At 44.4% G+C, this 15,430-nt stretch overlaps 1 protein-coding gene across 2 annotated transcripts in view; it reads left to right on the top strand.

Moving 5' to 3' along the window:
• The window catches only part of LOC124614067 (histone-lysine N-methyltransferase, H3 lysine-79 specific), a 205,570-nt gene that overhangs the window by 64,472 nt on the left and 125,668 nt on the right, over positions 1 to 15,430 (top strand). For both annotated transcript variants that reach the window (XR_006979690.1, XM_047142901.1), the window contains exons 3-4: positions 5,103 to 5,177; positions 10,020 to 10,083. Coding sequence is in view for 1 of the 2 variants with exons in the window: in XM_047142901.1 (XP_046998857.1) it covers positions 5,103 to 5,177; positions 10,020 to 10,083 (139 nt within the window). In the remaining variant the exon portion in view is untranslated. The remainder of the gene's footprint in view (positions 1 to 5,102; positions 5,178 to 10,019; positions 10,084 to 15,430) is intronic.

Here is a 15,430-nt window from a genome sequence, read left to right as displayed (position 1 = left end):
GGCGAGCTGGGGGAACCTTTGAGAAAGTCTCCTCTTTCTATATTCACAAGGCATTGGAAGGTATTGCTGGGTCTCTAAAAAGTGTCAAACGACTTCGTAATGGAACATTTCTAGTTAAAACTTCTAATTCAAACCAGATATCCAGCTTCCCTGGATGTAAGGCCTTAGGTGACTACCCAGTCGAGGCTGAATTGTGTAACACCCTTAACTTTAGAAAGGGCGTGGTTACCTGCTCTGATATAATGGAGGTGGACCCTGCAGAATTACGTGAAGAATGGAAAAATATGAGCGTCACGGGAGTGCAGAACAATATGAGGAGAGTCAATGGCAGATCGGAAAAATCGGCACCATTTATTCTAACGTTTAGTACTCCAGGCTTACCTGAACATATAAGTGCTGGCTATATCCATCTTAAGGTTCGCACATTTGTTCCTAACCCAGTGTGATGCTATGCTACAAATGTCAAAGAATTGGCCATACCACTGTGGGGTGTAATGGGAGGCTTATGTGTGGCAGTTGTGGAGGCTCAGCTCACGAATCTGGCAATTCTCGTGCATTTCCTCTGAAATGTGTAAACTGCTCCGGGGATCACGCAGTGTGGAGCACAAAGTGTGAGGTTTACAATGAGGAAAGGTAAATTCAGGAGTTGAAGGTCAAGAGATGCATACCCTGTGGTGAGGCTAGAAAAGCTTTCAAAGCTATGCAACCTCTGGTTTTTGCAACTTCTTTTGCATCTGCCATTAAGACACCAGTTGCTAAGTGTGATGCCACCACAGAATCAAGTATGGACACATGCACTTGTCGGTGTACCTGGAAGGGGGGGAGGGGGACACGCTCCACTTGAAACTGTAGTCGTTCAGAAGCCTTCAGCAATGGGCTTACCACTTAAGCAAGCCGCATACCACTACCCACCATCATAAGCCAACTAAGCCATCCCCGCAACCACTTCCTCCCATGAGTAAAGAAAAATATCCTTCGAAAAGTAGTTCCAAGACCAAGAAAGTGGTAGTTCAGCCTTCACATAGGCGAGATCTTTCCCCCTCTGATGGGAACTATGCTTATGAGGAGATGGACTTCCAGTCTGAGGAACTGGAGAGCCGGGAACCAACTAACATTCCCCCTGAACTCCCTGGTAAATTACCACCTCCAAGGGAGAAAGACAAGAACCTTCGTTATACAATGGCTTCCACAGAGACTTCTTATGTTACAGTGGAATTTAAATGGATATCGCTCACACTTGGAATAATTGCAGCTCTTGGTCCAGGAGAAACCGACCTGCATCTGCCTATAAGAAACACGTCTTAGTCGCGGACACCCCTGCATTACGGTACCACCTATACAGGAAGGACGATACTACTGGATACAGGGCTAAAGGTACTGTGGCTGTTTTCTTTGATGACAGATGCCACTCGTCTCCTGTTCCTCTTACCACGACCGTGCAAGCAATTGCCGTGAAAGGTCACGCATCCTTTAATATCACCGTGTGTTCTCTGTACCTTCCAGCTAATAATACTTAGGATGCAAACGCATTGGAAGAACACTTCTGGGCACTCCCACGCTCATTTCTTCTTACTTCAATACACACAAAGTGCTGCGGAGCTCAGCTACCACTTGCTCCAGGGATCGGATGATCGAGCAACTTTGACATTCTGAGAATATCTGCCTTCTGAATGCAGATCAGATGTCACACTTTTCCACAGCTACAGGGTCTTTTTCAATCATTTACCTTTTTTTCCTCCAGTGATTGCAGCCTCAGTTCAGTGGGAAGTGGCTACAGATTTACACTCTAGTGACCACTTCCCATTGTGGATCCACTTGCCAGCTAGGACAGTGGCTGACAGTATACCAAGCAGATGGATGATACAAAGGGCAAATTGGTTGTAGTACAGTCGCCAGGCTATTTTTGAACAAAAGTATTGTGCTCAGGAGACGGTGGCCCATATCACTCATTACAGAGTCCTTCATCTGGTCTAGTAACCTCCTCAGATGACAGCCTGTACCTCGGTGGAATGACGAATGTTGAATGACAATCGGGGCCAGACGAACAGCTCTGCGAAACTTCAAACACTGTGCAACTACAGAAAACCTTTGTGCCTTCACATCTGTGAGAGTACATGCGAGGCGAATGATAAAAAGAACGGAGGAGGGCTTCCTGGAAGGAATTCACGATTTCCATTGCTCGGTCCACTTTCACTACGCAAGTTTGGGACTCAATCTGACTGATTTCCAGCAAGGGCAGCACACGTCCCCCTATGTCCTTGTCAATAATGAGATCTTGGTGGTCAGGCCAGAAGACTTGTCTCAGGTTTTAGCTGAACACTTTTTTACTGTCTCTACGTCAGCTAGACAAGCTCCTGCTTTTCAGGTGTTCCGTAGTAGGACTGCGGAGATGAGGAAGCTCAATTTCTTCTCGCATGATGAGGAAGGCTACAACATTGTGTTCTCCATGTGGGAACTGGAATCAGCTTTGTCTGCTGCCAGAGACATTGCCCCAGGACCTGATGAGATCCATTGTGCCATGCTTCATCACCGTACCCTCAAGTGAAAGAACAGCTCCTTTCTTGTTTGTCTGATCTGGTTTGATGGACTGTACTCCACGACTTTGAAGGAGGTGGTATTAATTCTTTTCTGGAAACCAGACAAGGACCATTGCGTGCCTAACAGCTACTGGCGTGTAAACTGCTCCGGGGATCACACAGTGTGGAGCACAAAGTGTGAGGTTCACAATGAGGAAAGAACAATTCAGGAGTTGAAGGCCAAGAGAGACATACCCAGTTGTATGGGTAAGACTCTTGAACGTATGGTCAGGCGCTGCCTCGTCTGGCTGCTTGAATCCCGAGATCACCTGAGCTGCTCCCAGTGCAGTTTCAGGTGCTACCATTCCACCCTTGACAACTTAATTCTATTGGAGACGGCTATACAGGAATCATCCTTACACTGAAACCATTTAGTTTGTATGTTTTTTGACCTCAAAAAAGGTGGAACATCCTTCGCCAACTTCATGAATGGGGACTACTTGGACGCCTGCCGCTTCTTATCCAATCCTTTCTCGACGACCAGCATTTTCCATATCGCGTTGACGATGCCTTGTCTGATTGCTGTGTCCAAGAGAATGGGTTCCCCCAAGGCAGGTGCCCTCAAGGTCACATTGTTTGCCATCGCTATCAATGGAATTTCCTCCTCCGTCAGGAACCCTGTCAAATGCTCTTTGTTTGTGGATGACCTTGCAATCTTCTACTTTTCCTCTGATCTTCCAACAACGAGGAGGCAGTTAAAGCTGACCATTAGGAGGCTGGAAACCTGGGGCAGGACAACTGGTGTTTGGTTCTCAGCTGAGAAGACTACAGGTGTCGATTTTAACCGTGCCCGTTGAAATTTAACCAACCAGTGCTCACAGTGGGAGACAATATTTTACGTTTTCAAGAAACTGTTTGCTTTTTGGGTTCATTATTTGACTCAAAATTAACCTGGCTCCCACACTTCAAAGACCTATGAACAAAGGACATTCTAGTCATTGAATGTTTTGAAATGGCTTATCGGAAAAACATGGGCAGCTGACAGGTCCCGGCTCTGGCAGTTTTAATAGAGCATTTGTTCGCTCACGTGTAGTTTATGGCAGTGGTGTCTACGATCAGCCCGTACTTCCTACCTCAGGATGTTAGATGCTGTCCACCATGAGGGCATTCGGCTATCAACTGTAGCCTTTCTGAGTAGCCCAGTTCAGATTCTGTGTGCAGAAGCTGGTGAACCACCACTCTCTGGATTCGGCGGCATATCCTTTTGGCTCGATGGGCATTGAAAATCTCAGCGTCGCCTCAGTCATTGGCATTTATTTCAGTAGACGAACGCATCTTTGAATGGCTATTCAGGAATCGGCTCCATGAGACGAAGCCATCTCAAGGATCTGGATCTGTCAGGCACCAAAATACACAGCCAGGGATGGAACACATTGCCACCTTGGTGTCTTCAGAGGCCCAAAGTGATTTTAAGCTTGACACAATACAAGAAAACTTTTACTCCAGATTATGTTTTTACAACTTTGTTTTCGTACATTTTAAGTATGTGCCACAGTTTTCTCATAGTTTATATGGATGGATCCCAGCAAAGGAATGTCCTCGGTTGCTGTGCTGTTTTCCCTGGTTTTTATGATGCAGAATTGTATGGCATTCTAATGGCACTGGAGAGGGTTCACAGACATCACTGTACAAGGTTTCTTGTCTGTTCCTGTTCTGTTCCAGTAGACCAGCTGATTCAATTCATCTATGACTCCATACAGCGGCTCAGACACCATGGTTAGGAGGTGATCTTCTGCTGGGTACCTGGCCACATCGAAATACAGGGAAACGACATGGTCGACAAGCAACCAAGGAAGCATGTAGGGATGGTGCTGTCCATCAATGTCCCGTCCCGTTGCATGCCATTGTCTCATTTTCTGACGGACACATCATGTGTCGGTGGGAGACTGAATGGTTGCAGGTGACAGAAAACAAACTGCAGTCACTGAAATTGACCACAAAGGCATGGCGGACTTCATGTCGGGCTCACTGCTGGAAGGAGGTTCTCTCTCTCTCCAACCCCCTCCACCCCCCGCTGATGCTTATGGCCTCTGTCCACGCCATAGAATAATGGCGAGCTGAATTCATTTTCCTGACTAGTTTCTAAATCAAAGTTCTTAGGTCGTTAGGGGAGGTGTACTGCTAAATAAAATTTACTGTTCTTGACAGCATAGCATCATTTATAGTGTGAATAAGAGCAAGTACACCTCGAAACTACACCATCTGTTATCTTTTTGTGAATAATGGAAACTGTTCTGTAATGTATAGCAAATTGCTCTCTGTACTAGAATTGGCCACAAAGGTGAAAGTCAGCAAATCTCAGAGCCCTTAACTTGATAATCTTTGGTGGGTAATTTCCCTTACTAGACATGGCTTCTGAACTGTTACTGTACCTGCACTGGAGTCTCAGGTCTCTCTCTCTCTCTCTCTCTCTCTCTCTCTCTCTCTCTCTCTCTCTCTCTCTCTCTCTCTCTCTCTCTCTGTGTGTGTTTGCTATGCTTGTCACGTGTGTTGTCGTTGTTAATAGCTGTGCTTTTTTATTTACAGATGGGTGTGCGAAGACCTGCCAGAGCTGAAACTACCTCTTGAAAACAACATTTTGTGTGATTACGACACACGCAGGTAAGGCATAACAAATTTTTGAACTCCTTCTTGTAATATGTTCAGGAGGCCTACGTAGGCCTATCGATAATGGCTGCACTTGTAACTGTATTAGCTGTAAGAGATCTCTGGTTCCACTGCCCTGTTATCAGAGCAGCAATGTTTGGTTTCACTATAGCTGCGTGAAAGCGTGGTTTTGAGTAGACCGCCATTGTTAGTCTTTAAAACCGAACATAATAGACAATATGTTCTTTCCACAGTGCAGCACCATGTTTGAATGGTAAAAATCAAAGATTTAAAGTGAGTTCCTGTCCCTTCATCCCTTCACCCAGACTCAAACTTCAGCTATTCATTGTTCTTGATGAAGAGTGGAGACTAGTTGTGATATCTGAGACTAGGTGTGACACCTGAGACTAGGTGTGACACCTGAGACTAGGTGTGACACCTGAGACTAGGTGTGACACCTGAGACTAGGTGTGACACCTGAGACTAGGTGTGACACCTGAGACTAGGTGTGACACCTGAGACTAGGTGTGACACCTGAGACTAGGTGTGACACCTGAGACTAGGTGTGACACCTGAGACTAGGTGTGACACCTGAGACTAGGTGTGACACCTGAGACTAGGTGTGACACCTGAGACTAGGTGTGACACCTGAGACTAGGTGTGACACCTGAGACTAGGTGTGACACCTGAGACTAGGTGTGACACCTGAGACTAGGTGTGACACCTGAGACTAGGTGTGACACCTGAGACTAGGTGTGACATCTGCACTTAGTACAGTGTTTCCTTTAACTATAGTAAAATTCGCACGCCTCCCATGTCCTGAATGAGGAGGATTGTTAGCTTATCTGATTGAACTACCAGACATGTATATCCACTGACATATTGGGGCCACCCTTGACTAGTGTCGTAAACGAGAGGGAAATCTTATTCTGACGCGAACCGTGATGCAAGAGATCGAGGGGAATGGTGAAGCTGACACAGCGGTAGCAGTGGCAGTAGGCCACACGGCAAACTGGAGCATCCCCCTGCACGCAGTAACACCGCTTGCTGGAACGATGACGACCTGCTCTTCGGGAAAAGAATAATTTAAGGCTCATGAGACAGACCGCCAAGCACTGGACACCAATCGTGTGGAAAGAAGAAACGAATAGGCAACTGAATGCACGGTGAGAGAAGTCATAAGTTTTGTAGTTTGCACAAATGTCTAGTGGGCAAGTCCTCATATTTGCTTTGGATGGCTCAAGTTTTAAGAATTATGTGTAGCATCATAACACCTCCATAAATGGCTGTGGGGAAACATTCAGTGTTAGTTATTTCCGGCTTCAGAAACAGTAATAGAACCCACTAAACAATTGTGCCGTCCTCATTTTTGCCAGATTGAAAGTGTGATATTCCTTCAGTCACAGTTATGTAGCCTCGTGGAAGTAGGTATCCTGTAGCCTACATTGATGCAGTTGATATTTCACAATTACCCCTCAGAGCTGTGACGTTGTGGTGACAAGTACCGTCTACGGGCAACTGCCAGAGTGATTGAAAATAGCAATGTGTCTGTGTCCTGCAAAAATCACCTAAAAATCAAAAACTCTCGCACCGTACCTATCTCGCTGTCGTACGTCTCCTCGATTCCCAGCTCGTGAGAGCAGGGAGGGCTATTGTAGGATTAGTCCTTTTCAATAAGGTTGGTAGCAATCCTAGTTCGGAATCTACGGGAGGGGGATTGCCACTACCAGCATTCGCTAGAAGGCCGAAGAAAACATCCACGAAAGCTCACTTGCCCACAGCTTCCGTCCCTTAGGGTGCCGTAGGGCTGTGTCGCGCGGCCGTCCGGACTGCCCGACAGGCGAGCACACACACCAGAAGGCGATTCGCCGTAACAGAGTATCTCCTCTTCAGCCACAGTTTCGTACTCCGCTGCCCACTTGGCAGGGAGTTCACTGCTGTCTGGACGGCTAGTATGTGTCAGGGACGCAGGTCGGCACTAGGTGGGTGCTGACGAGAAAGTACTGAACTGAGAGACCGCTAGACAGTGGAAAGCTGATATGTATCGGTGCAACTAGAAAAAATTGCACAAGATGGCTCTTGAACTAGACATTAGTGTGCCTGATGCCAGGGTTGCTTGATACTATATGTTTACTGCTGGCTCTCCAGTATAACAGCCGCCACTACAAACACACGTGCTTTCGTCTACTTCCTGAGGCACTTTCTGTGTTTCACTTACCCCAGCTGTTGCAAATAATTAACTTTCCACAATGTAGAATACCTCAGTTTCGTTTCAGTTCCTGCTTAATCTTGCTAGATGTTCCACTATGTTTCATAGTTACAAGTATACTGTGGAGACACTACTAAATGCTGACAATTCAGAAACCAGTAGATAATGTTGACAAAATGCTACAAGTGGAAGATGGTGCACTTTCTTCAGTAGAGGGCCATGGTGGTTGAAAATCACCTGTAGTCAGTGACAAACAGGTACTGTCCCAATGTGAAGAATCGCACATTAACTTTGCAAATGTTTCCGACGTTGGCAGACTTTTGTACAAGGAAGTAGATACCGAGCAATTTCATCGCAATAAGTTGACCGTGCTGACGGACCTTGTCTGTCGGCTCGAGCTGAGACGAGACTCGACAGCTTCTTGCGAATTTTCACTTCCACGAATAGTGTCATTATGTGCTGCAAAACGGTGTTTGTCAGTAGGTAGAGGTAAGAAGTGTTAGTTGAAATGTTACCGGCAGCACGAGTGGCAGAACAGTGCTACGAGATTATAATGTAGCGTGTCGAGTGGATCAGGTTGCTTATATTTATGGCATTGACGAGTTATAATAATTGTATATTACTCTTTGTAGTTCCCGTAGATTGACAGTGATGGAACAAGTGTAATATCAAATGAAAAAAATATCTGGTCAGGAAATACAATGGCCTTTAGAAGAAGGCATTCTCGAAGGAAGTGTTATAGGCCCTCTGCTGGTCCTGATCTACATAAGTAGCACAATAGACAACCTCAGCGACCTTCGTAGGTTGTTTGCAGATGATGCTGTCATTTACCATCTTGTAAACTCGTAAGATGACAAAAACCAATTCGAAAATAATTGACACAATATCTGTATGGTGCAAAAAGTAGCAATTTGCTCTAAGTAATAAAGGGTGTGAAGTCATTCACACGAGTATTACAAGAAATCTGCTAAATTTTGGTTACATGATAAATCACACAAATCTAAAGGCTGTAAATTCAACTAAACACTTAATGATAGCAATTACGAATAACTTAGAGTGGAACGATCACATATATATTGTTCTGGGGAAAGCAATAAAGAGGGAGTGCTTTATTGACAGAACAACTTAGAAGCTGCAACGGGTCCACTAAGGAGACTGCCTACACTACGCTTGTCTGTCCTCTGCTAGAATATTGCTGTGTGGTGTGGTATCTGCAGCATGCATCACACAGGACTGACAGAGGAGATTGAAAAGTTCAAAGAAGGGTGGCTTGTTTTGTATTATTGCAAAATAGGGGAGAGTGCAGTGGGCTCAGTACGTGAATTGGGGTGGCATTCATTAAAACAAAGGTATTTTTCGTTGTGGCAGGATATTTTTTGTGAGCTTTCAGTTACCAACTTACTTTTCCAATTGGGAAAGTATTTTGTTGGTGTCCCTGTCCAGAGGGAGAAATGATCATCATGATAAAATAAGAGAAACCGGAGTTCACACAGAAATATTTAAGTTATCATTTTCCTGTGTGCTGTTTGCGTTTGGAACAGTAGAGAAATAGCTTGAAGGTGATTCGACAATCCTTCTGTCAGGCACTTAATTGTGAATTGCAGAGTAATGATGCAGATGTTCACGAAGACCCCCAAATTATCTGTTAGATACACTGTGAAGTTTGAAACTTGTTGCGGCCACAATCGGTCGTGCTGCTGAATGCCCACTTATCCTGTCGAATTAGAAATAGCAAAGGTAACAAAAATCATTGGGCGTCAGAACTGTCTACGAATGCTTTCGTGCCGGTCCCAGTTAGGATAGTTGTGACCGGAACCGTTCAGTGACTACCACACACTTCATTTACTTCGTCTGTTTCTCGATGTGCACCTGACCACCTCACGTGTCGAAATGCATCTCATCTCCTCATATTCCTAATGCGAGATCATACTATTCCATAACTCTCTCTGTGACCTTAACCACTGTTCATAGCTGATGTTAAGCTGTAGGTTCCTCTGTAACGTCGCAAGTCCAGTTCAGAGGTCAGGGGAAGGGCGACATAACGCACACTGTCTTGGACAGTACTCGAACCGGCCGTCGCGTTGAGGACAGTTTCATCTCACAAAACAATACTGTTCCTCAGCTGCTGCTCCTCTGCTATTGGACCACCTTTGCAACGGGCTCCTCTGTAGTCCGAGCAACGTGGCTTTTAAGAAAAACCTTTCCTTTTCTCATCTCAGAAATTTCTCACTCAAACGTTTAATGTAATGGCAATTTTTCTTTATCCGCTTCTGACAAACAAGGGTTTTGGTGCCAAAATTACTGTATTCTGAATGACGTTTTGAATAGAAAATATGAGAACTGTCGTAATAGTATTTGTGTAAATAACGTATTGATAGTATTCGTGTAACGTACGGAGAACTCCTTGTTAAAAGACACAATGCTACTGGTGCCAATAAAGCTGAAAAAAAAGTAAAAAAGCAGAGATAATATGAAATGTGAACACTTGGTGCCTTCACCTATTTGTTAACAAAACTATTTTTTCCAAAAGAATGTAAAAGATGAATTATAAGGAATTGCTGCTGTATTTTTCTAAAAACTGTCAATATCTTCTGTACTAATTTTGCAGTGAGTAACTGTTTTAACTGGAAATTGTTTTCTTTTTGCAGTTACGAAAGCATGAAGAACCTCTGTGACAGGTACAATAGAGCGATAGACAGCATCGTGCAACTGGTGAGTGCCTCATTAAATATATCTGCTGCTTGCTGGGACTGCGTTTGGAGTGTTCAGTTCGCTTCCCAAATTGCTTCTCCTCTGATACTGTGACCTACTTTGCAAGAAGCTACTGTGTAGTCTACAGAGTCCCCCTTTTAAAATGTGGTGCGACAGAAAAATACTGAACATTAGTTTTTTAAGGTTGAACAACAATTACACTGGTTTTGTTCTACTGATTTTTATTTATTTTAGGCTTATTGGGCCATCTTCAGCAAACAACTGACTAGTGTCTGAAAGGAGTGCTATTTATTACGTAACCAAACATTATAAGCAAAGATACAATATACTTGCACAGTGTGTTGTGCATCAAACTTGCTTGTTAACATCAAACTTACTCTTTACACAATGAACAATGTCAAACACAATAAATAAACTACACAGTATTGCACATTAAATGGTTATAATGCTAAATTTTGGGGGATCTTGACATTGGCTGAGGAATTGTTGAACTGAGCAGTCTTCATTTATGTTGTGCAACAAACTTATTTTTTAACATTGTAAACTTAACTTCAAGCAATGTACAGTATTATATACAGTAATTAAAATAATGATTAAAGTCTTACCATATTACAGGTAATTGTTTATGATGCCTTTTTTTGTGAGATCATGAAATTGGTTCAGAACTATCAGACTGAGAACTAGTAACTTACGTTGTGCAGCAAACATATTTTACATAGTAAATTACATTTTTATGCAATAGGAAATATTAAATACAGTAAATGATTAGAATACGCACTATTGAAGTATTAAGAGCTATATTTTGTATTGTGCAAATTTTCATTTCTATGTTAAAAAAAAGTTTGATGCAAATCACTCTGTGCAAGTAGATTGTATCTCTACTTACAATGTTTGGTTACCTAAGAACTATAGAGTCAGTTTCAGATGCTAGTCAGTCATTTCCTGAAGATGGCGTAGTAAGCTGAAACTAGTTTGAAATAAACAAGTCAGTGGAACAAAAACTGTGTACTTGGTACTCAACCTTAAATATGGAATGGTTGTACCAAGAAGTAACGGAGGAATCCATAAATGAGCTAACCATTAGATTGGAATAATCAGAATTCATTGCAGGGCTTGTCCGAATGGAGGACTCTATTGTTAGCAGTCACCCTGTGGTTTAGAGGAATTGTAGGATGTGAGGTCCGCCAGATATGCAAAACGCTATTTTTTCCTCTGTTTCGAAACATGTTTCAGCACCACTGTGCCATCATCAGTGGGTTTCCGTTTTATTTATTCTGTAATGTGAACGTTTTATTAAATGATTATAAAATTATGTGCATGTTTAGTTCCAACAATAGTTCGTTTCTTTTTGTAAATACCTTTACACTTGGTATGCCACAGCCTATACAGCAAACTGAATATTGAGGAAAACTTCCACATACAGAAGGCAATAGCAGACGGAAAACAGGACACACGCACACGCACACAAAATGTAAACAAAATTCGAATTTGGCGCCGAATTCTCTGACTGGGCTGGGACACACAACAAACCACAATCAGACTGTGTTTTGGTTAAGTGAAAAGTGTTTTACGACCGTATTTGTGTAGAGTATACGTGTTATATTTATGTATGCATCATGACACCTCACCATGATGCAGAGAATAAAAGAACTTGCCACACGAAAACGTAAGTAAAAATGAATATAGGTGCAAAATATCGCAACAAACGAAATTACATTCTAGATGATAGGTTAACTCCCAGCAAAATTTTTCGTCAACATCGTTTGGTTATAGATGTCGAGCTGCCTGTAGTAATTAATACACAAGTGATCCGGATAAATCATGCACACCAAGTATCGAGGTATTAACAAAAAGAAATGAACTGTTGTTGGAACTAAACATCCACATAATTTTGTTATCATTTAATAAAAATTGTCACATTGCAGAATAAATAACACGGAAACCCACTGATGATGGCACAGTGGTGCTGAGACATGTTTGGATACTGAGAAAAAACGGTGTTTTGCATATTTGGCGGACCTCACATCCTACAATTTTAACTGCAGATGCGGTCAACCCAAGGAGCTGCAAATCCAAATGATGAATATTTTGAGGAATATTCTCTCTCTCTCTCTCTCTCTCTCTCTCTCTCTCTCTCTCTCTCTCTCTCTCTCTCTGTGTGTGTGTGTGTGTGTGTGTGTGTGTGTGTGTGTGTGTGTGTGTGTGTGTGTGTGTGAGAGAGAGAGGGGGGGGGGGCTTCATTCTTGAAAAGCCAACCAGTACCCTTAAACAGCTGTAGGAGTTTCTGTTAGCCACAATTTTTTCAGGAATTAACACCACCAATATTTTGTGTCTTTAGGCCTCCACTGCTCCGCGATTGTATGCATAGTTTAAATTCAGTTAGTTGTTATCTGACGTTGCGTGAAATACCGTCTGCAGGCATCTGTTCTCCTCGGCGCTAGAGAATCACTTAGTCTGTGTCCCCTAAAGTGATGACGTAAATTGGAAATTTGTGGTAAGGTTCTGTGGGAACAAACTGCCGAGGTCATCGGTCCCTAGGATTACACACTAATTAAACTAACTTACGCCAAGGACAACACACACGCACACATGCCCGAGGGAGGACTCGAACCTCCGACGGGGGAAGTGGCGCGAACTGTGAAAGGCACCTCTGACCGCACGGCGATGACGTAGAAGCTTCGGTGCGGATCTGTGTAGTGTCTCCAAGCGCGTCTAAAATCTGTTCTTAAGTTTAATTAGGACCAGACTTCTAACGTTTTTGAAACGGATGATCTTTCTCTTTTTTTCGTCTCCGGGAAAACCGTTCCCTAACTTGGACGTCCACGACCCTAGACCTGTCGAACTAACTGAAGTACGTTCTTAATTCGTCGATTGCCAAAACACCTAGGCTTGGAAGGGATCGTTCCAAAGTTTCTCATCGCATTGCGTTTGCTGTGTGTAAGCATTGAAAGTAGACATCGAGTTTTTGTCAGTATGTAGCTTGTACAAATATTTAATTGAAAGTGTTGATTCTCGTACAGAAATCCGTTAAACTGAACTCACAATTTTAATTGGAAGCAGAGCTGTACTTTTTATGCGTGCGGAAGAAGTGTCCTACCCGAGAAGCAGCGAAGGCGTCAACACGGCGTCGAGCCGGAAATGCCAGGCTGGCTGTCGCACTGCTGAGGGGAGCGGTCCGTCGCGCTCCCTGCCAAGTGCCGACTTATTTCAGCAGCACCGCGGCTTGTAGTGGCTGTGAAGAGGACAGACAGGCGTCGAGAGAGCCGAACAACAACAGCGATCCGCAGCCAGGCAGGCAGGCAGGCAGGCAGCACGCTCTCCCCCCTCCCCAACCACAGAAGAAATCGAAATCCGGCAGAGTGGGTCCGCCGGCCGTGGCCGCCCCGCTGCCGAATGTCAGTGTCGCCCGCGCCGCGCCGCGCCGCGCCGAGCCGCCGCCAAGGTCACCAGCCAACCACGAGCCTGCACGGGACAGTGCGGTCGGTCTCGTATCGATCTACCCTTGTAAGTGTGGTGGGCGAAGCGCGGTTGCTGGTAGGCTTCAGTACGACAAACGGCTCCAAGTTTTCTCGTCCTAGTCGTGCGCTGCAGTACGTAACGGCACTCTGCTCATATTTCGCGAGTAGACCTCAAAAAACCTTACGAGAACTGTAAGAAAAACCTACAAACCTTGTTCCCTTGTACGTGCGGTTGGTTTCCACTTAATAAAAACGGAGAGTCAGTCACCATGAGAAAAAGTTAACGGATCCATACATGATAACATTTCGTAAAGAGAGATCGAAGTCTCGATTAACCAGTACACGTTACTGAAGAAATTGAAACGCCGTCGTAGTTGTAAAACTGTGATTCAGATAATTGTGGCTGGATTGGTCACAGGCCAAAGGATGAACTAGGGGTCGATTATGTGACGACGTCCCGCTGACTGAGCAAACCTGTAGCGGAACACTCAGCTCACCTTTCAATTTGTTCTCTCGCTTTCTTTAAAGTCTCTCTCTCTCTCTCTCTCTCTCTCTCTCTCTCTCTCTCTCTGTGTGTGTGTGTGTGTGTGTGTGTGTGTGTGTGTGTGACCTACGGAATGAGATGATGGTTTTCCGCTCCTCTGCCGCTGACTCGCTCCAGCAGAGTGGCAAGTGATTTCCTCCGTTGCGTCAGCGGACTTGCTTCGCGAAGGAAAGTGAATCGGTAGGTGGTCTCTCCCTCGCGCGGCCACGGCGCTGCTCGTGCGGGAGAGCCAGAAGGAAAAATTCTCATGGAAGCAGGCTTGAAGACAAATAAGGACGCGTTCGTAGAATTTGTCGACTTCGAAAAAGCGGAATTAAAATTGACAGCGGAAGGATATCACCGGTAAGATTCGGCGATGACAGTGCTATCCTCAGTAAAGGTCAAGAATAATTACAGTATATGCTGAATGGAGTGAACAGCCTGATGAATGCAGAATATGAACTGAGAGTAAATGGAACAAAGACGAAACTGTGACTCTCCACGTACAGGAAGTCCTTTGGGGTTTGATGAATGTCGTTTAAACTCGTTAATCCACAGTGATCCACGACATTTTCATGCACTGGGGAAGATTACAAAATTTGCTGTATGGATAAAACCTGTTGTGAACAAAACTCATAAAAATCAGCGGGTGGTCATATGTGCATCTCTGCTCGGGAACAACGACCAGACCTATCCTGTATCGTTACTAGTGACGAGAAAAGGTGTCTTTATACTAACGTAAGAAAAAGAAAGGAATAACTGAGCCCAAAAAAAGAAGCAGCAATCCTCTTACAAAGACCTGCGCGCATTCACAGAAGATAATGATATGCATCTGATCAAACAGCTATGGTATGGTGTGCTACGAACTGCTCACTCGAGATGTACCCATCACTGCTGACGTTTGTCAGAACTGAGACGTCTTGCAGACGCAGTCCGAGAACGACTGCTGCGTGAAGCGACGCCATTCCACGATAACGCTCGTTCGCATTCTGCTAGAAATGGCTCTGAGCGCTATGGGACTAAACATGTGAGGTCATCAGTCCCCTAGAACTTAGAACTACTTAAACCTAACTAACCTAAGGACATCACACACATCCATGGCCGAGGCAGGATTCGAACCTGCGACCATAGGGGTGGCGCGGTTCCAGATGGAAGCTCCTAGAGCCGCTCGGTCACACTGGCCGGCTCATTCTGCTAGACTGACAAAAAATACTATACAGGAGTTTGGTTGGGAAGTCATTTCGCACCCACTTTATTCCCTGCCCTTGCGCCCTCAGATTTTCACCTTATACGCTCTCTATCGAACGACTTTCAAGGAACTTCCTTTCCGGATGAAAATGCGTGAGTGATGAGAGGAAACCAAGCA

This window comes from Schistocerca americana, chromosome 4, assembly GCF_021461395.2.
Source record: "Schistocerca americana isolate TAMUIC-IGC-003095 chromosome 4, iqSchAmer2.1, whole genome shotgun sequence".
In the NCBI taxonomy this organism is placed as follows: domain Eukaryota; kingdom Metazoa; phylum Arthropoda; class Insecta; order Orthoptera; family Acrididae; genus Schistocerca; species Schistocerca americana.
The sequence above is the reverse complement of the archived record's forward strand: the minus strand, read 5'-3'. Positions and strand labels throughout refer to the sequence as shown.